Source organism: Diabrotica virgifera, chromosome 7 (assembly GCF_917563875.1).
Source record: "Diabrotica virgifera virgifera chromosome 7, PGI_DIABVI_V3a".
NCBI lineage: Eukaryota > Metazoa > Arthropoda > Insecta > Coleoptera > Chrysomelidae > Diabrotica > Diabrotica virgifera.
Genome location: NC_065449.1, coordinates 227,125,581 through 227,147,430, shown reverse-complemented (window position 1 = coordinate 227,147,430; position 21,850 = coordinate 227,125,581). Strand labels below are relative to the sequence as shown.

Sequence of the window (21,850 nt, the reverse complement as noted above, 5' to 3'; positions counted from 1 at the left end):
AATTCAGATACTGAATATCAAATGATATCAAATGATACAATATACAAATATCAAATAATACAATCAATGATATCAAATTCTGATTTTGATCGAATTATTTTTAGTTTACACATAATTTATCAAAATTCATATCAGAAACAAAGAAATATACATTTAAATAAATTTAATATTCTTTTAGAACAAAATAGTATACATACTTTTGATAACCTAAATAGAAATAATGACATATTAGCGACAGTTGTCAATCTATCAAATAGACAGTTAAATGCAACGGAGAATTTGGTATTGTCAAAGGGTTTAAACTATGCTGTTACTCATCCATCTATTCCAAAATTAGACATAATTAGTTCAGTGGAAAAAATATCACAATGTTTACCAACTCATGAAAAAGAACAGTATAGGGTACTATGTAAACTTGAATTGGAAAAGACAAATCAAATTGAACAGAACATCAGTAAAGAGGAAATTAAAGCTTTAAAAACTTTAAAAAATGATGACTCCATAACGATCCTACCAGCGGATAAAGGAAATGCAACTGTAATAATGGATAAAATACAATACGAGGACAAAATTACAGATCTAATTACAAATGGACCTTATACCAAATTAACGAAGGATCCAACGAAAACACTGGAAAACAAAATCTATAGAACTTTATTCAAATTTAAAAATGATCTAACATACTATCAAAGAAAATTAATTACACCTCATTACAGTAAGTCACCACATTTTTATGGAGTACCGAAAATTCATAAAGCGAACATACCACTTAGACCCATTTGTAGTACCATCAGTTCTCCTTGTAGTGAACTATCAAAATTTTTATTAAACATTATAAAACCATTTGCTAATAATGATGACACATTTATAAAAAATACAAAACATTTTGTAAACAAATTATCAACTATTGAGTTTAATCCAAATAATATTTTAGTAAGTTTTGACATAAACAGTTTATTTACAAATGTGCCATTAGATAAAACTTTAAACATAATCAAAACGAAATTAGAGAATGATGATACATTGACAACTAGGACAAAACTAAATGTATCAGCTATAATGGAGTTATTGACATTATGTACTAATAATACCTATTTTCAACTAAATAATGAATTTTATAAACAAAATTTTGGTCTAGCAATGGGCTCCTCTTTATCTCCATTATTGGCTAATATATTTATGGAGGATTTCGAAACTAATATCATTTCTAAACAAAATTTAAAACCCACTGTATGGTGGAGATATGTAGATGATGTGTTTTCAATATGGCCTCATAGATCAGAATTGTTGGATACATTCCTGAATATTATAAACGATCAAGAAGAGACAATAAAATTTACAATGGAAAAGGAATATAATAACACCCTGCCTTTCCTCGATGTTTTAGTCTTAAAGAAGGATACTGGATATGAGACTCAAGTGTATAGAAAACCAACACATACCAACAGATATCTCAATTACAAATCAAATCACAACATCAACGTTAAAAAGGGAATCATAAAATCCTTATATGATAGAGCCAAAATTACTTGTTCTAACGAAAATTCCTTTTTAGAAGAAAAACAATTCTTAACATCTGTTTTATTAAAAAATGATTATCCTTTATCGTTTATAAATAAGGAATTGTCAAGATTGGATCGAATGGAACAGAACAACATAGAACGGGATCCTACAACATTCACAAGAAATAATACGAGGAAAATATCAATACCATACATAAAAGGACTATCCGAGAAACTTAAAACAATAGGAAATAAATTCAACATTTCAACAACATTCAAAACAACCAACACATTGAGATCTATTCTATCTAAAACTAAACCTAACAATGAACAAGAAAGGACAAAGAATTGTATTTATAAAATACCTTGTGAATGCGAACAGTTTTATATAGGTGAAACATCAAGACCATTAAACGTTAGAATAAGTGAACATCAATCTTATATTAAAAATAGAGAATTTGATAGATCTCAAATATGTCAACACGCATGGGATAATGAACATAGAGTTCAGTGGAGAGATTCAAGTATAGTCCTGAAAGAAACAGATAGTAAAAAGAGAAAAATCAAAGAAGCGGCTCTAATTATGCTAAACGAAACCAATTGTGTCGCAAATTCCTCGGTGGAATGCAGTAGGATGTGGATACCCATACTGAAAGAGGAAGTCAATAGAAAGAAAATACCACAATTAGTAAGTCAATAGTCGAGTTAGTACATATTTTATATTTTAGTATTACTTATATACCCATGTATTATTGATATTATTTATAATTTAAACAAAATTATAGTAAAGTCAGAATTTGGTATTAATTTTGAGAGTAAATTAAATATAAGACCAAATACTTACGATGTCGGGATAGTATCACGAGGTTTTTCCTGGTTTTCCCTCGTGATTTACTATGAGATCTCTAACGCGAGAATTTTAATGTCACCGTTGCATGTGGTTATCTTTTTAAAGACAGATCACATGCTATGATTTTTTTGTGACGGATATTCTTGAGTTGGGGTTGATTTCATGTAATCGAATGAACTATCTTTCAGTAAAGTCGTCCCAGGAACGCAACTCATAAATATTGGCAATATCATTTTAAAGTCTTCTACTTTAAAATGTATCATATGTATCTGAATTGCCGATATAAATGAGTCAAATTAAATAAATTATTAGAAGAATTTTTTTACTAAGCAACAACATTTTTGTTTATATTAATAGTATTTTGTATTTTGACAACGGCACCCGATTTGGGCGTCGAAACGTTAATAAAAATCATTTTTTAATAATATTGTGGCTTATTTCCCATTCTAAATAGTTAAAATTGTAAAAATGCCACAAGAAAATAGCTTCAGAACAACATTTAATTTTTAGATTTTTAGTCTGCTTTTATATAAAAAACAGTTGTTTTTAGAACTCTTTAGCGACGTATTAATATACATAATATAATATTTATGAATTATCGTCGAAAGACGACATGAACAATAAAAAAGAAGATGCATTTGATGATTTTTGTAGTGACATTATTGTGTGTGAATCTATCTTTTGAGTTTACTCCTCCTGGTTTAAAAACAGGGTATAGAAAGATTTCAAACTATATCGAGACTGAAAACATAACTAACAATGAATATTTAATAACTAGTGAACAGTGGGAAACGTGTAAGACCAACATTAAAGAGGCAAGCAAATAATATCGTAGAGCTAGAAATACCACCATATACGGACTGGTTCGAGGCTGAGAGTAAGGACACTACCCGAAGAAAGAATGATGCATACAAACGTGCAACAAAGAAGAACTTGGCAAAATCAAAAAATTATAAAGATCTTAGAAGGAAAGAGAAATACACTTCGCGGCAGAGAAAACGGGCCACCCACAAAATGGATAATGTTTGATGTCTCGAATTTCCTAAACCTGTTGTCTGATTTAAGTGATTTTTTTAATATGGTATAGCCTTATTCTTTAACAATATCGCTATAATAATATTGTTGCTAGACAGGTAAATTGTAATTGTATACCGGGTGTACCAATCAAACTGTGTTTTTTCTCAAAGTTTGCCACACCTTGTGTAATATTCTAGCATTTATAAAATACTGAAATTAAAACCCAACATATATGTCCGCCAATGTTTCGTTTCCGAGATACGGGATGTTTAATTTTTTCTTACAAACTGACGATTTATTTATTGCTCTAAAACCGGTTGAGATGCAAATGAAATTTGATAGGTTTTAAGAGGTGATTGCGCATTTTTTGACGTACAATTAAGAATTTTATATTCACCATTGGCGTGCATATGGGTAATATGACCCAAGTATAGTATTTTTACTACAAAAGCGATATTACGTAGGTCAAAATTTTTGACGTAAGAGAACTGTCAAAACATTAGAATGTGACTTTTCATTATTGCCAGGTTTTTTATAAACATGGCAATAATGAAAAGTCACATTCTAATGTTTTGACAGTTCTCTTACGTCAAAAATTTTGACCTACGTAATATCGCTTTTGTAGTAAAAATACTATAACTACAGTATTGTCCAAAATTTGTTAAACATAATTTAATTTTTTAGAAAAATTGTATTGATATCATCATATGGTTCGGGATCAGATTCAGAAGAGGAAGCTCCAGTTCCGAAAAGGAATAAACCGGCAAGTAATTTTACACATGATTAAATTAAAAAAATAAAAAAAAGACGTAATTGTAATTGTTCCTAGACTGTAAGTAGGTAGAAGTAGGTAGTTCTAACAACTTTTACTTAGTATCTAATGACTCTTGTCTTTCACTAAGATTTTCTTTTTTCATACTATATTATTTATAGACCTTGGGCCCACACTTAAAAAAAATCATGAGCACCTCCCTCTTGATACTTCGTTTATTCAATAATTGAAGTTTTTTTTGCTTGGACTATAGTCATTCAGCCAGTCTCAAACAAAAGTAAATGTATTAAAGTTATTACCAATTAGTGAAACATGGTTATTATAATAATATTACAATTTTTTACTTCTTATTTTACCTACTCATTACAGCTAATGTACATACTATGTTAATGAACATTATAAATATATTATACTTAATGTTTATCAAGAACACATAGTGTATACATTTTACAAATAAAATTATTAATGTTAATATTTAAAATCAAAACATTCTTTTTTGTATTTTTTTTTGTTTTTTTTTGTCACTACGATGTCAACCCGGTTCAATCCCTCGGAGGTTTAAAATCTCTTATTGATTTTTTTCTTTAATTTTTTTTTTATATATTATTTGCATTTTTTTTAGTTACTAGATTATTTAAGATAGTAGATTTTTTTTTTCATTTAATCATTTTTTTAAATTATTTTTTTGTTTCATTTTTTTATTTTTTTTTTCAATTTTTTTGAACATATTTTACAAATACTTATAACTAATTACAATAATATTTTACTATCCGACAAAAAGATATCAAACAGTAAAAAATTTTCTTTTTATTCAGTGACAGAATAAAGAGAATATTTACAGGGAGTGGGATGTTCTGGTCTATAATTCTTTTAATTAGGTGATTGGTTAGGTGTTTATGCTTCTTGCATTCAAAAAATATGTGGTTCAAGTCACTTTTAACCTCACATTCTTGACAAATATTCGAATCTAATATGTTTATTTTAAATAAATGTGCAGGCTAACATGCATGTCCAAATCTAATTCTACTGATGGTGCATATGTATTTGCGAGGGAGGGTGAAATTATTATACCAAGGTTTTTGCGGAATAAACGGTTGTATCAAACTGTATTGTGTTGTTGATATGCTACAGTACCTTTCCCAGTGTGTTTTCCAGTTCTTCATCTGTTCAGTTCTTAAACAAGCAAAAGCATCTAGAATGCAGGGCTGATATTTGGTTACTGTTCCATGGTTGAGGGAAATTTTAGCTAATTGGTCTACATGTTCATTATGTGTAAGTCCTGAATGTGCTTTGATCCACATAAGTTGTATTAATATTGAAGTTAAGTCGGCCAACTTTTCTAATATGGAATTTTTCGGGAGGGGGGCGTTTCGTAAATATAGATGTTTATAAACTTTGATGCGTCCGACAACTGGAGTACTCTTTAAAAAATTGAAACAGACTGTATGACTTGTACACACTTCTAAATATGTAGGTCAAACCGGCAAACAGGTGTATGTTCTCAAAGAAATTGAAAGTGTGTAAAAAAATTTTTAATAATCAGCTAAGTTCTTTCAACACATAACGTGCCATCATCAGAGCTTCGTCCTCTTATAAATCCTTCATAGAAGAGCAGTTGTTAAAATTCACATGATAAATCATGGATACTAGGCAAAAGCCACAGATATCGGGTATAAAACCCTTAAAATTAAAAGTTTATCACATCTAAATTCTTTTTTTAGTTTAAAATTACAACATGGCTGCGTCAAACCATTGTGAGTTCACTTTTTAGTTTAAAATTACAACATGGCTGCGTCAAACCATTGTGAGTTTTAAGGGTTTTATACCCGATATCTGTGGCTTTTGCCCAGTATCCATGATTTATGTGAATTTTAACACTTGCTCTTCTATGAAGGATTTATAAGAGGACGAAGCTCTGATGATGGCACGTTATGTGTTGAAAGTACTTAGCTGATTATTAAAAATTTTTTTACACACTTTCAATTTCTTTGAGAACATACACCTGTTTGCCGGTTTGACCTACATCTTTAAAAAATTGCTCAAAAAAAATCATCATTTATGACTTCATAACTTTGCTGTATTTGAGAGAGGGGGGCACGCTTCATAAAGAGTCATAAAATGTATACCCTCACAGCTGATTTTTGCAGGATTGTTTGATAAAAATATTTACAATTAACTAATAATATGGTAATATTGTCCGACAAATTTTCAAGAGTACCTACTCCAGTTGTACGACGCACCAAAGTTTAGAAACCTCTATATAATTTACGAAACGTTCCCCTTCCGAAAAATTTTCCGTGTAAGAAAAGTTGTCTGACTCGACATAATTAACTGAATAAACGAAGTCTCATGAGAGAGGCACTAATAATCTCATCATGATTTTTGTTAAATGTGGGCTCATTACCTAGTAATTTAAATACACTTGCTACAACTTTCACACTGTTTGTAAAATGTATACCAATTTTGGAAATTCCAAGTGAATCTTCTTACTGTATTAACCTTTTATTTAAAATTCAGCATTTAGACAGGGCGAAAACGGTGGGTTCGTTAGAAAAAATATTCCCATGAGATTTTTTTGCATAATCACATTCGTGAGACATCCCAGAATAAGGTTCAAGAAGTCGCCCACGTGAAAAGTGGTCCAATTTTTTTTAACAATTTTTTTAACCAAATTGCTAAAATTGATATTTTTGGCCCAATTTTTGTTAGGTTTTTTGGACCATTCTGGACAAAAAAGGTTTCTTGTAATTTTTCTCTAAAGTTAATCGTTTTCGAGTTATAAACAATTTAAAATTGAAAACAACGAAAAATGGCGATTTCAAGGCTTTATAAATTTGTTAAAAGTTATTATTATGAAAGTCAGAAAGTGACTAAATCAAAGTTTAAAGCTCCCCCTACAAGATCCTGAAGAAATTTTTGTCATAATTTTATTACTAAGCTGTTATTTTTAAGTAATAGTAATGAGCGCCAGCACGTATTAGGCGGCCGTCTATGGTGAGTGCGAGAGAGATGCCATTCCGGCAGTCCAATGGGGAATCTTACTCGCACTCACATTTACAGACGCGTCAATGCGCTCTTACGGCTTATTGTTAATAATTAAAAATAACAGCTTAGTAATAAATTAATGACACAAATTTCTTCAGGATCATGTAGGGCGGCTCTAAACTTTGATTTAGTCACTTTCTGACTTTCAAAATAATAATTTTTAACCGAGTTATAAGTCTTAAAAATGGCCATTTTTGCGTTTTTCAATAACTCGAAAACCATCAAACTTTACAGAAAAATTACAAGAGACCTTTTTTGTCCAGAATGGTCTAAAAAACCTAAAAAAAATTGTAAAAACCAAAAATAAAATTTTTTGCAATTTGATTAAAAAAAAATTGTTAAAAAAATTTGGACCACTTTTCTCGTGGGCGACTTCTTCAACCTTATTCTGTAGTCTGTAGTATTCTTCTGAGTATTACAAATGTGATTATGCAAAAAAATTTCATGGGAATATTTTTTCCAACGAACCCGCTGTTTTCGTCTTGTCTAATTTTCTAGTAATGTAGGAAACAGAGGTTGAATCTCGCAAAATGGACATAAGTCCGGTTATATATTTTTTTTCTGGTATATCAAGGGGTGCCTATTATGAGACTTTCTTAAAAAATTTCGTCCCGGAACCCCCCTTTTCATCCCTTTAAAGGGGGTAACTTGTGGTTTCTGTGAAACGTAGCCCTTCCTGTATTTTTTGCAAAAAATTTACTTAATAGTAAAATGAAGAGGACTATATTTCCTACTATTTATTTCCCGACAGCATATGTCTATCACCCACCGTTTAGCGGGGGTGGCGCCCCAAAGTTGACAAATTTTTAAAAAAGATGTTTTTAAAAAATATATTTTTCCCTAATTGTAATGAAAATTAAGAAGAAACCCTGCGGAAATTAATCACAAATAAGTGGCTGATTTTTTGGTATAGGTTTCATTTAAGGGCAATTGCACATTTTTTAATTACAGGGTGTTACATTTTAAAAAACCCCTTTTGATACCATCTGAACCGCCTATGCTAGAGTAAAAAAACTTTCAGCGATTATCCATGTACTAGTGTTATTTACAAATTTTTATAATGCACACCCATATTTCTCCGGAACCACCCAAAAAAAAAAGAATTAATAAAGAGAATAATCAAAAATTGATTTTGGGCCACCACTATGGCTTTAGGGTGCAAAGAAAATAAAATATGCATAGGTCATAATGTGTAGCAGATAGTGTATTCTTTTATTTTCCATAAGTGCGTTGTCCATAAAATGAATAGGAGACGAAAAAAAAAACAAAAACTGGAGCCCGCCAAAGCATTTCTGAGGTTTACGTTTAAACAAATACATAAGGACCTTATTTGTAGAGAAAATAGTGGTCTTTAATTCTGTATAAGTTTTGTTTAAAAAAAAAATGCATAGGTAATGAGAAAATCGTCAAAACATGCTCTCCTAGGGATAGGGGTAGTTTCTGCGGTTTATTTTCAAGGATAGGGGTAGTTTCCGCAGGGATGTTGCAATAGTCATATATATTTATTAAAAACCCTATCGATGGAGGATATGTCCATATGGATCAAAAAGCAAAAAAAAAATTTTCAACCATCCTCCCTTTATTTATTTTTTTTTGGCTACAGGGGTTGCATTAAAAAATCGCTTTTGATGTCCATGCATGGGTAATAAGAACGTGCACAAAATGATATATGAAGCATTTTAATAAAGGGCATGGTGTGTGAAGGATTCGAAGAAAATCACTTTCTTTATTAATTCTCCTTTTTTTTGGGTGGTTCCGGAAAAAAATGGGGGTACATTATAGAAATTTGTAAATAACACCAGTACATGGATAATCGCTGAAAGTTTTTTTACTCTAGCATAGCCGGTTCAGATGGTATAAAATGGAGTTTTTTAAAATGTAACACCCTGTAATTAAAAAATAGGCAATTGCCCTTATATGAAACCTATACCAAAAAATCAGCCACTTATTTGTGATTAATTGCCGCAGGGTTTCTTCTTAATTTTTATTACAGTTAGGGAAATATATTTTTTTAAAACATATTTTTTAAAAACTTCTCAAGTTTGGGGCGCCACCCCCGCTAACCTGTGGGTGATAGACATAATATGTCGCATATTATGCTGTCGGAAAATAGATAGTAGGAAATATAGTCCTCTTCATTTTACTATTAAGTAAATTTTTTGCAAAAAACAAACAGTTTTGGGAACGTTTCGAACAGGAAGTGCTACGTTTCGCAAAAACCACAAATTACCCCCTTTAAAAGGATGGAAAGTGGGGTTCCGAGGAGAAATTTTTTTAAGAAAAAGTTAGTCTTATAATTAGCTCCCCTTGATATACCAGAAAAAAAAATAAAACTGGACTTGTGTCCATTTTGCGAGGTTCAACCTCTGTTTCCTACACTATAGTAATTTTTCCGATTATTTAATGTGGTAAAACGTGTAATAGATACTTATTTTTGTACTTTCATAATGATGACGACTCTTCCAGATATCGCATTTTTGCAATATATGATTCTAAAGTTTTCAATCTGAATTATTTTATCATTACTAGATCTTATGATGAGTTACTGTTAGAGATCTCCAATACTATTTGTTGAGATTTCACAGTTGCTGAGGATCAAATTTTTCTTTTTTTGTAAAGGGGCTAATTTTAACTTTTATTTTTCTTAGGAACCACCTCCACCTAAACAGCGTGAAAGTTCTGTTTCTGATGATGACGACGATTTAGACATCTTAGCAAAAATACAGAAAAGAGCACAAGAACTTAGAGAACTCGGAGGTGACATTCCAGCAGAAGTGAAAAGCGTTGTAGAAAGTGCCAAGAACGAAATACAATCGACTCCACATGAACACAGGGAAGTACCGATTGGTCCTTCATTACCAGAATACTCCAGAAAAGACACATCAACTTCACATAAAAAGATAACAGGAATCGGACCTTCATTACCAGAATATTCCAAAAGAGACATTTCGACTTCAAATAGAAAGGTAGGGGTAGCACCAATGAGTCCCTCATTACCAGAATATTCCAAAATAGACACATCGACTTCGAATAGAAAGGTAGGGGTAGTACCAATGGGTCCTTCATTGCCTCCATTACCAGAGTATTCCAAAAAAGACACATCGACTTCAAATCTTTCAAGGGTAGGGGTAGTACCAATAGGTCCTTCACTACCTTCATTACCAGAATATTCCAAAAAAGACACATTTACCTCAAAGAAAAGGGTAACAACGGGGCCTTCATTAGTAGCTAGTTATCTCAGTGATAGTGATAGCGATGAAGACAATGAAGAAATTAAAAACATTCCTCAAGTGAAACAGGAATTGCCTGTGGCTCATAGTACTTTATTTCCAGGTAAATATTTGTTATATTCTCTACCTATTTGATCGTATTCTGTGCGAGTACATATTTTCCGTTTTCTTAACACATTCGCTGCGCATGACTCCGATCGGAGTCAAAGTGGTCCTTTGCTAGATGCGCATGACTCCGATTGGTGACAATGATGACCCGTTGATTTTTGTTACCATGAAGTAGTAATTTTTGTGTTGTATGTTTCCTACTCTGAATCTGTCAAAATGCGCCTAAGTTGAGCGAACGGAATTTATAAAAATAGAATATTTATAGATATAGCTAAAAATGAAAGAAATATAGATTTTCAATAGGGAACTTGCACACTTTTTTTCTATTACATAATAATGTTCAATTTTGTTTCAAAATAAGGTTTCCAAAATTTCACGCCTCAAAAACTCATAATAACTTAGAAGTACAAATTTAAAATCTTCTGTGTATTTAAACTATTTTAAACGACCCAAAAAGCGCGCGTACGCTTGTGACGTCACATCATTATATTTTATAATGACATTGATCGTATGTCATTGTAATATCGTCGGCTTACTGCCAAAACCCACTAACTCCATTTTTAAAATTTTGAGAGATCTACTTTTTAAACTTTAATTTGAAATTGAAGATCGACTGAATTTAAAAAAATTATTTAAGAACTGAAAAATATGACAAAAATATTTTTCAGTTCTTAAATAATTTTTTTAAATTCAGTCGATCTTCAATTTCAAATTAAAGTTTAAAAAGTAGATCTCTCAAAATTTTAAAAATGGAGTTAGTGGGTTTTGGCAGTAAGCCGACGATATACAGTGAGCACGTAAAGGTTAGAATAAATTAATTTTTTCGAGAATGGACCATTTTGGAAAAAAATCCCGAAACAGGTCAATTTTTATTTTTAAATTACGACTTTTTGGCATATATATCATACTAGTGACATCACCCATCTGGGCGTGATGACGTCATCGATGATTTTTTTTAAATGAGAATAGGGGTCGTGTGATAGCTCATTTGAAAGGTAATTCAAATTCTTTATTCAGTAAATTAAACAGTAACATAATTAACATAATTATTTATACAGGGTGTCCAAAGCAATTTTTTTAATTAAATTTATTGACATAAAAAGAAGAATGTATGTAATTTATTTAATTGAAAATACATTTTACTGCTCTCAGAAATCAGAAAAAAATATTTATTTAAAAAATAATTATTGCTTTTCGCTTAAGAGGATGGGTACGTATTTTCGACTGCAATGCTATTCAAATGGGGATTCATTTTTTTCGAATCCTGAGAAAACTAATAAGTATTTTTGAAAAATTTAAACCCAGAATGAAAGATTACGTTATTAATGAGGGCCGGAAGTCCCTGAGAACTTCTATAATGTTTATTTTAATCCGTTACAGAAGTGAAAAAGTAAGAAAATTTAGTGTGATTTTTAATTTCAAATATCTCATTCAAAATAAACTTTTTATTTATTCTAAGGGACTTTCGACCCTCGGTAATAATTTAGTCTTTCATTCTGCGTTTAAATTTTTTAAAAGTACATATTTATTAGTTTTTTCTGGATTCGAAAAAAATGGACACCATGTCCGTGGTAATATTTTCCAAATCTATCGCTGTCTTCAACGCACTCAGTCGAATAGAATATTGTCAGAATATTGTCAGTCAGACATTGACAATCAGTGACAATTTTAAATATTTGACATGGCATCGGGAATATTTTGAGTTGTTGATTAAATAATATTGATATAGAGTATACTATTTAATAAATAATCGATTTAAGACGTGAACTTAATAAAAAGTTATTTATTGTGTATTATTTGTGGAAGATCCAAGCAGAGAATACATCAGGATAATATATTCTGTGATCCAAGTATTTTGTTGTTAAAGATGTTCAAAATTGTATGCGTTCCATAGTAACAATATATTATTATTAAAAAATCACTTTAACACTTTTCCTCTTTTCTCGATTGAGTATTAGTTTTTGTTGTACATATAAATTATTACAATCACTGAATACATAGTGAAAAAATTATCACATTTATTAACTGAATTAATAATTTGCAATTATACAAATAACAGTTATCCAAGAACATTCAAAAACCATCTCTTTAAGTTAATGATGACATTTTCAAGTAGAATGACATTCTAGTAATGTTTACATATCCATACCAGTGTGAATTTTACTACACGTAATTTGCCGTGTAAAGACAGAAAAAGTAGGGGTAGTCGTAAAATATTTGCGAATTATGTACCCATCGCCTTAAATTAAATAATGTTGAATATGTCAAGAGGCAGGTGGGTGGTTGCTTTAATATTGAATTTACGCAAAAACAATATTTATTTATCAAATAAACATTTTGTTCTGTTTTTTGATAGCAATAAAATGTATTTTGAATTAAATAAATTACACACATTTTTCTTTTTATGTCAATCAATTTAATTAAAAAAAAATTTTTAGACACCCTGTTTTTATTAATTATGTTCATGTTTATATTACTGAATAGAGAATTGAATTACCTTTCAAATGAGCTATCACACGAGCCCTATTCTCATTTATAAAAATGATCGATTACGTCATCACGCCCATATGGGTGACGTCACTAGTATGATATATATGCCAAAAAGTCGTGAATTAAAAATAAAAATTAACCTGTTTCAGGATTTATTTCCAAAATTACCCAATCATGAAAAAATCAATTTATTCCAACCTTTACGTGCTCACTGTATACATACCAGTTTATATACAACACTCAAATATTAGCCAGAAATAGAAACTATCAAAATATTTATAAAACTTGAGTGCCAAATGAATGTCAAACCTAATGAATTAATGGCGAGGACTTCAAATATATAACGATATGACGTCACGACTAACAAGGGCGCGTTTTGGGCTGTCTGCTAAAATTTGAATTTTTTCTCGATTTTAATTGTCTTTAGGGGCCAAACGAAAGACAAAAAAAACTTTTTTTCTTTGATATATGTTTTAAATTATGTTCTGTTGCGATTTATAGTATTTTTTCGAATTTAAAATTTTATCCAAGTTCCCTATAGTAATTTTATGTCAAATTTAATTCAGTTTATTAATACATACAACTTTATCTTTAAGTTACCAAACCTGTCAGTATAAACGACTTCATAACACCAAAGCCTCCTGAAGTGGCTACTAGTACAAGTCCAAAAACTGCAGTAACCCCACAACCATTTGATACTAAATTATTTATGAGAAAGAAGAAGTTGTCAGTGCCAGTCGTGACCGTTGCGAAAAAAAGCGGAGATGATGAGGAACGCAGAACAGGCTTTGGTTTCGAAGAAAATGTAGCTACTTCAGAAAGAGCGAACGATAATCTATATCCTGGTTTCAAGAAAGGTAATGTAATTTTTAGTATTACTCCTAGTATGTACCAAAATTCATTTAGTTTTACCCAATGAGCCTTTTGCCCTTAGAAGTTACCCCAATAGAAAAATCTCTTCCATGTTTGTTAGATGTCTCTTTAGCCTTTGTCATACCTCTATCCGCTGGGAGTATTAACTATGATTATAGGTCACGTGGTACGTCAATACATTAATAAAAATTTGCTATAAATACTATATGTGGTAGAAAATGTCTGATATAATACATAAATATAGTTTACATGTAAAAAAATACAGAGAGATTTTAAGGCTGACAGCCGAAGTGTGACGTCACGACTGTCATATTGTTATTTGTAAACAAATGTTGAAAAGTCAGGATTTGCCCATCTCGAGCCTTTTTAATTCCTTAAAGTTGAAATTTTGCTTCCTCTGCTGCTTTTTTTGCTGAAGTATAGTGTTTTTAATATAATACCAGTATAATTCGGTCTTAAATATCTATGAAATATAGTTTTTTAGTGATATTCACCAAGCAAAGATTGGGAACTTCTGTGAACCATTGTATTTTGTATAATAAAAATGGTAACATGCTTTGCCCCGGATTGTAAACACTATAGTAAAAGAGTGATATGTATATTCTTTGTGTTTCCAAAGGATCTGGTTGGAAAGAATAGGTGGATTTCATTTCTAAGGTAAGAAAATATAGCGAAGAAAAAACTGAATTTATCGCCCATGGGGCACGGTTTACAAATTATTCCACCATAAGAAGCATGTCGACATGTCATATCCCCTCCCTGTTAACCCTCCCATCGGATAGACTAAAACTAGGCGAATCAGAACTTTGCGATTGCTATGGTTATGCTGATGATATTAATATTGGCTGTTTGGGTGTAAACATGATGATGATGCAATTAAGTATTTGATGCAAACTCTGGCTGACACAATAATCATCTGTCCCACAAAATCAAGGTTCTCTCTTATACTTGTCTCGACAAAACTATAAAATAAATCATCTGTAACGTCAGTAATCCTTAAAATATTAATGTTTTTTGTAGGTGGTGTAGCTTTTGTCAAATCAGATGTTCTATTGCCTTCATTTACCAGGAACGAAGAATCTAATGGTAAAGAGGAAGACGATTTAATCGATAGAGAAGGCATTGATAATACATACAGTAATTTAAAGGATAAATTAACGTTTTTGAATGAAGGTAGACCGTCAATATCTTCGGTACAGGTGATGTTAGTGCAAGCTGAGGTAAGTTTATAGTAGAGATGTGTGCGGCCCGCTATTTTGATAAAACAGTTGCTTCTGCTATTGCTCAATGAAAATAGCAGTTAAAAATAGCTGCTACTTTAATAGCAGTTGCTTTTTTAGCATTATTCGACGCTTTCATGATGATATAAGAAAAGCAATCATATTTTTTTTGTTTCAAAAAGCATTTTCGTTGGTATTTCTGTGCTATTTTATTCTGTTCTGCGCCTCTGCTATCCAACTCGAGCAATTTTTCTGTCCATCGGTCGTCTTTCATTCTTGCAACATGTCCCGACCATCTCCATTTTTGCCTTGTAATACGTTCGATAATATCTTCCACTCCGATTCGTCTACGAACATCTACATCATTTTGACACTTATTTGTTAATAACTAAAATTCTCGTCCGAATTGTGACGGGCATTTTTGTGTTTATAATGTATTAGGTATATAGTACCCAAAAAACCCATTTGCAACCTGGCTGCTCAAGTGTCCCGACAAAAACCTTATTTCTCTGTACTAGTATCTTTTTCTCAATGTTTATACATGATTTTTATTTATTTTAGACTCTTGTGGTTGCCATGAATGATGGGGCACTGAAGAGATCGTATCTAAAAAAATGGTTAGATGATACTTGTTCAGAATTAAAGAAACTGGAAAAAGAAGCGGCACCTACTGGATGGATGCTACAATGGGACAGGTAATAGTCTAAGAGCTAGTGAACTCTCCGACTAACGGTCGTCCTGTAAGGCTAGAAATTTGTCTAGTGATAATTCATAGCACACCAAGGCTAAAAACCATGACCTGGCAGGCATCAGCCGTGCACGTGTATCTACCAGGTGAATCGAAAAGTGCAAATTTAGGGGGTAAAATAAACTTTCTCCTGTAAGGTTTAAATCTAAGTATGTGTTTGAGTCAGTCATTTAGAAGAAATGTGTACAATGACAGGCGATTCTGAAGAGCATAAGACCTTGCTAGGCGAGGGGAAAGATTAGGTGATTAGATGATTTTTTAAATGAGAGTAGGGGTTGCGTGATAGCTCATTTGAAAGGTTATTTAATTCTCTATTCAGTAATATAAACATTAACATAATTATTTATACAATGTGTACAAAAAATTTTGTTTTATTAAATTAATTTAGACAAAAAGAAGAAAAAATTTTTTTGTACACCATGTATAAATAATTATGTTAATGTTTATATTACTGAATCGAGAATTAAATAACCTTTCAAATGAGCTATCACACAATCACTACTCTTATTTAAAAAAATCATCGATTACGTCATCACGCCCAGATGGATGACGTCACTAGTATTATATACAGCGTGTCTACTTGAGTTGGCAACATATGGGGAACTTTTTTATTATTAATTTTACGAAAAAAAGTTATTCTTTATAAAAAGTTCTGCATGCCCCAAAACCTAAGATTCAATCATCAGATATCAAATTTTCTCAATATTATACGAGGTATGTCAAAAAATATGAATTTCGGCTAAGGGTAAAGTACCTTTATTTCTCTCAATATCGAAAATTCTTATTATGAAAAGTTGTTTGGAAATAAAAACCAAGCTCAAGTAATTACTAATTACCCAAAAAAATATTTTCCAAATTTTTCTCAAATTTATTGATACTAACTTCGTTTTTATTCATTACACATACGATAACTCTTTTATTATTACTTTTACGAAAAAAAGGTATTCTTTATAAAAATCTCTGTATGTCCTAAGACCGAAGATTCAACCAACAGATATGACATTTTATTAATTTTATACGAGTTATGTCAAAAAATATGAATTTCACTCAAGAGTAAAGTACCTTTATTTTTCACAATATTGAAAACGGTTATTAAAAAAGTTGTTTAGAATTAAAAACTATGTGTCAATATGCAATTACATCCTTCTAATTGAAGTACTGTGAAATATAAAGGTGCTATAATATTGAGCGAATTTCATATTTTTTGACACACCTCGTATAAAATTAATAAAAGTTGATATATCATGGTTGTGTCTTAGATTTTAGACCATGCAAAGTTTTTTATGAAGAATAACTTTTTTTCGTAAAATGAATAATAAACGAGTTATGATATTTGTAATAATTAAAAACGATGTTGGGTATCCATAAATTTGAGAAAATATTTTTTTTTCAATAAGAAGCATGTAATTGCATATTTCATCTTAGTTTTTAATTCCAAACAACTTTTTATCATAAGAATTTTCGATATTGAGAGAAATAAAGGTACTTTGCCCTTAGCCGAAATTCATATTTTTTGACATACCTCGTATAATATTGAGAAAATTTGATATCTGATAATTGAATCTTAGGTTTTGGGGCATGCAGAACTTTTTATAAAGTATAACTTTTTTTCGTAAAATTAATAATAAAAAAGTTTCACATATGTTTCCAACTCAAGTAGACACGCTGTATATGCCAAAAAGGCCTAATTTAAAAATAAAAAATCGACCTGTCTGAGGATTTCTCTTCAAATTTGCCCATTCTCGAGATAATGAATTTATGCAAACTCAAACGTCCTCACTTATACTACAGTGTGATCGCCCGCTTGATTAGCAATTAAAAAACAAAGGGGTTTTCGATATTGTATGGCAAAAAACTCTTCGCGATTTCATCAATCAATGTTTAAAGAATATCTACCTACCTTGGCAACATCGAAATTTTTAGATAAATGTCCGATTTAGGGTTAAAAATGGCCGATTTCGCAATTTTCAAAATTTTTAATCGCTTATATAACAAAAACTATTAACCTAAGAGAAAAATCACTTGAGCTCGTTTCTGTTTGGAATGATTCAAAAAACCTAAAAAAACTTTTTTCGATGCAAAAAAATAATTTTAGGAAAAACCTCTAATCTTTCCCCTCGCCTGGTAAGGTCTTGTACATTAGAATCGCCTGTTATTGTACACATTTCTTCTAAATGACTTACTCAAACACATACTTAAATTTAAACTTTACAGGAGAAAGTTTATTTTTCCCCTAAACTATGCCCTTTTCGATTCACCTGGTAGATACACGTGCAGGGCTGATGCCTTCCAGGTCATGGTTTTTAGCCTTGGTGTGTTATGAATTATCACTATACAAATTTCTAGCCTTACAGGACGACCGTTAGTCGGAGGGTTCACTAGCTCTTAGACTGTTAATTCAAAGATTATTTTTAACTAAGTTGTTCAATGCAGGTTAACTTTCGGATTTATTAACCCTAAATACTAAAGCAGTGACAATGTTGCCAGTTATTAATTAACAGATTGGAACAAATTTTATCATGAAAATTGTAGCGAAAAATGTGTTCTGTGGTATAATCGATAGTGTTAATGACTTTTGACGCAGTGACGCCCCCATGTCAGTGATTATTTTCGTGTTTTAAATTTAAATTTCAAAAAATGGAATAAAATAATAAAAGAAAGAGAACTGCGAGCTTTACGGCTAATGAAGAAGAAATATTAATATCTTTTGTTAAAAAATATAAACATATTCTCAAGAATAAGAAAGTGATGCAGTTACAAATTCCGAGAAAATGAAAATCTGGGAAAAAATAGTCCAATAGGCCAAACTAGTTTGTCCTGAAATCGGGTTTGCCCGGTAACATTATATATTTTTAATTAACTACCGTAAAACCTCGATATAACGGACTAATTGGGGGGACGGAGTGTCCGTTAAAGCCGAAAGTCCGTTACATAAAAAAAGGTTTAAAATAAATCAGAATATTTAGAAATATTTTGTAAAATTCAGCGTTTGGGGTCCACGGGAACCCCGCTGTTATGCAATGTATCTTGGTATACGCAGGGTTAAGTATGTATAATATTAACAGGACTTTTTAATTTTTTTACATTTGACCGGATTATTTGTCCGTTATATCCGAAGTCCGTTAAATAGAGGTCCGTTATATCGAGGTTTTACTGTATTATAAAAAGCTTACCTATTATTAATTTGTAGGATGAGCTATACTGTCTCTTATACGATCAACAATCATAAAAACTATTTCCTTTGGTAAACGGAATCTATTCAAATACTCATTATCTGACCACTTATGAAAATGGTTTTCTTTTACTCGAAAAACAGGATTTTTCTTAGTGGAAAAAATTATATTAACAACAGCTAAGAACTCTTCGTCTTCTGTGATATCTCTTTCTTCCAAATCAAAGACATAATTATTAGCAATAGCCATAATTATTATATGTAGACACGAAATTATAATAGATTATTTTAAATCTTATTTACGATTTAAAAGTAGCAACAACAACACAATCTATTATAGTGCAATAACTATGGTTGTTTTAATCTGGAATTTTCTTGACAATATTTAATTTAAAACCAGAAAATAATGTTGCAAATCTCTAGTTAACACCGTTAATCCTTGGGTTTTGGGCGATTAAGATAATCTCTGGTTAACAGATGGTTAAGTGTTAAACTTCGTGACCCGTCAAAATAGCCCGGTCAAAACAGCCCCGTCAAAAAAGCCCCGTCAAAATAGCCCGAACACAAAATAGCCTCGACAAAATAGCCTCGACAAAATAGCCCGCAAACAAAATAGCCCCGACAAAATAGATCGCACACAAAATCGCCCCGGTCAAAACAGCCCCGGCTAAAACAGCCTCTTATAAACAATTACATAATTATTTATACAAGGTGTCCAAAAACTTTTTCTTAATTTAAATTATTTGACAAAAAGGAAGAATGTATTCAATTTATTTAATTTAAAATGCATTTTACTGTTGCCCGATAACAGAAAAAAAAAATGTTTATATCATAAATTAACATTGATTTTCGCTTAACTTAAATGTTCAAACTTCCAAGAGGCAGGAAAGACAGGACTCGAGTTCTCTGAAAAGACAATTTTTATTTAATGTGGTTAAGATAAACATCTGAATAGAGGATAATTACCATTTCCGAAAAAATGTATTTTTAAGGAATTATTTCATGATGAATTCTGAAAGGAGCTTTTTTTTCGGGGCTATTTTGTCGGGGCTATTTTGTCGGCGGGCTATTATTCCGCGGCTATTTTGTCTGCAGGCTATTTTGTCGGAGCTATTTTGTGTGCGGGATATTATGTCGGGGCTATTTTGTCGGAGCTTTTTTGACGGGGCTATTTTGACGGGGGTACCGTTAAACTTGCATTGAACAACGCAATATTACGTTTAATTGTAGATTATTTTTAATCTGAAGATAATCTCCAATTGAACAATCGGGCCTTAAAGTTCACTTTAACTTAACACTTTAACCTCAAAATCAATTTTATTGTTTTATATTTTTTTGAAATTAAAAAAAATGCTATATTTCTTCAAGATCAGGTTCTTCTGAAGACCGCCCAAAAGTTTACAGGTAAATAATTAATTAATTATTCAAACCAATATGATGATGTATTATTTGTTTCTTTGAAAGGTTTCGATTGACAAAAGGTACAGTTATGCACTTTAGTCTAAAATGAACCCTAGTTAAAGTGTAGGTTGTCATCATGAAATCGGGCAATAATGTTACTCCCTAATATTGATGTGATATGCAATTATTAAAATGAATTTAATTAATTGTATTTTACTTGTAATACTGTATTTTAATAATTAATTTTATTTACTATTGGGACCTGGTTTCTACGCTCAGCAACATTTTTCGCACTTTTAATTATATTGGCCAATTATATTAGTCCTGGTTACTGGATAATTGTCAAGGCCATAGTCCAAAAAATAATAAGAAGAAAAAATAAGATTCAGGTTATGTTATTAAAACGTAAACAATTTTATGTAGTAAATAAAATTAGTTATTAAAATGCACTACTGCAAGCAAAATACATTAAATTTACCTTTATACAGTATGTCCCTGTAAGTTGTATCCATATGGAAAACTTTTTTATTATTAATTTTACGAAAAAAAGTTATTCTTTATAAAAAGCTCTGCATGGTCCAAAACCTAAGATTTAACCATCAAATATCAAATTTTTTGAATATTATACGAGGTATGTCAAAATGTTTGAATTTCACTCAAGAGTAAAGTAGCTTTATTTTTCGTAATATTGGAAATTGCTATTATGAAAAGTTGTTTGGAATTAAAAACTATATTCTAATATGCAATTACATCCTTCTAATTGAAAAAAAAAATTTTTTTGAGAAATTATGGATCTCATTATTTTTTCAGTTATTTCAATTCTGATAACTCTTTTATTATTAATTTTACGAAAAAAAGTGATTCTTAATAAAAAGTTCTGGATGGTCTAAAACTTAAAATACAACCATCTTATATCAAATTTGATCAATTTTATACGAGGTATGTCAAAAAAATAAATTTAGATCAAAAGTAAAGTACCTTTATAGTTCAGAATATTTCAATTAGAAGGATGTAATTACATACTGAAACATAGTTTTTAATTCTAAATAACTTTTCATTATAACAATTTTCGATATTGTGAAAAATAAACGTATTTTACTCTTGAGCGAAATTCATATTTTTTGACATACCTCGTATAAAATTGATAAAATTTGACAAAAGATGGTTGTATTTTAGATTTTCGACCATGCAGAACTTTTTATTAAGAATCACTTTTTTTCGTAAAATTAATAATAAAAGAGGTATTTGAATTAAAATAACTGAAAATAATGTTAGTTATCCATAATTTTTCAAAAAAAAATTTTTTCAATTAGAAGGATGTAATTGCATACTAGAATACAGTTTTTAATTCCAATCAACTTTTCATAATAGCAATTTTCAATATTATGAAAAATAAAGCTACTTTACTCTTGAGTGAAATTC

General features: G+C 30.7%; 1 protein-coding gene across 1 annotated transcript in view; it reads left to right on the top strand.

The window, feature by feature from the left end:
- The window catches only part of LOC114333220 (formin-binding protein 4), a 55,423-nt gene that overhangs the window by 24,603 nt on the left and 8,970 nt on the right, over positions 1 to 21,850 (top strand). The window contains exons 3-7 of the mRNA XM_028283081.2: positions 4,054 to 4,132; positions 9,835 to 10,519; positions 13,611 to 13,871; positions 14,908 to 15,107; positions 15,669 to 15,802. Coding sequence (XP_028138882.2) covers positions 4,054 to 4,132; positions 9,835 to 10,519; positions 13,611 to 13,871; positions 14,908 to 15,107; positions 15,669 to 15,802 — 1,359 coding nt within the window. The remainder of the gene's footprint in view (positions 1 to 4,053; positions 4,133 to 9,834; positions 10,520 to 13,610; positions 13,872 to 14,907; positions 15,108 to 15,668; positions 15,803 to 21,850) is intronic.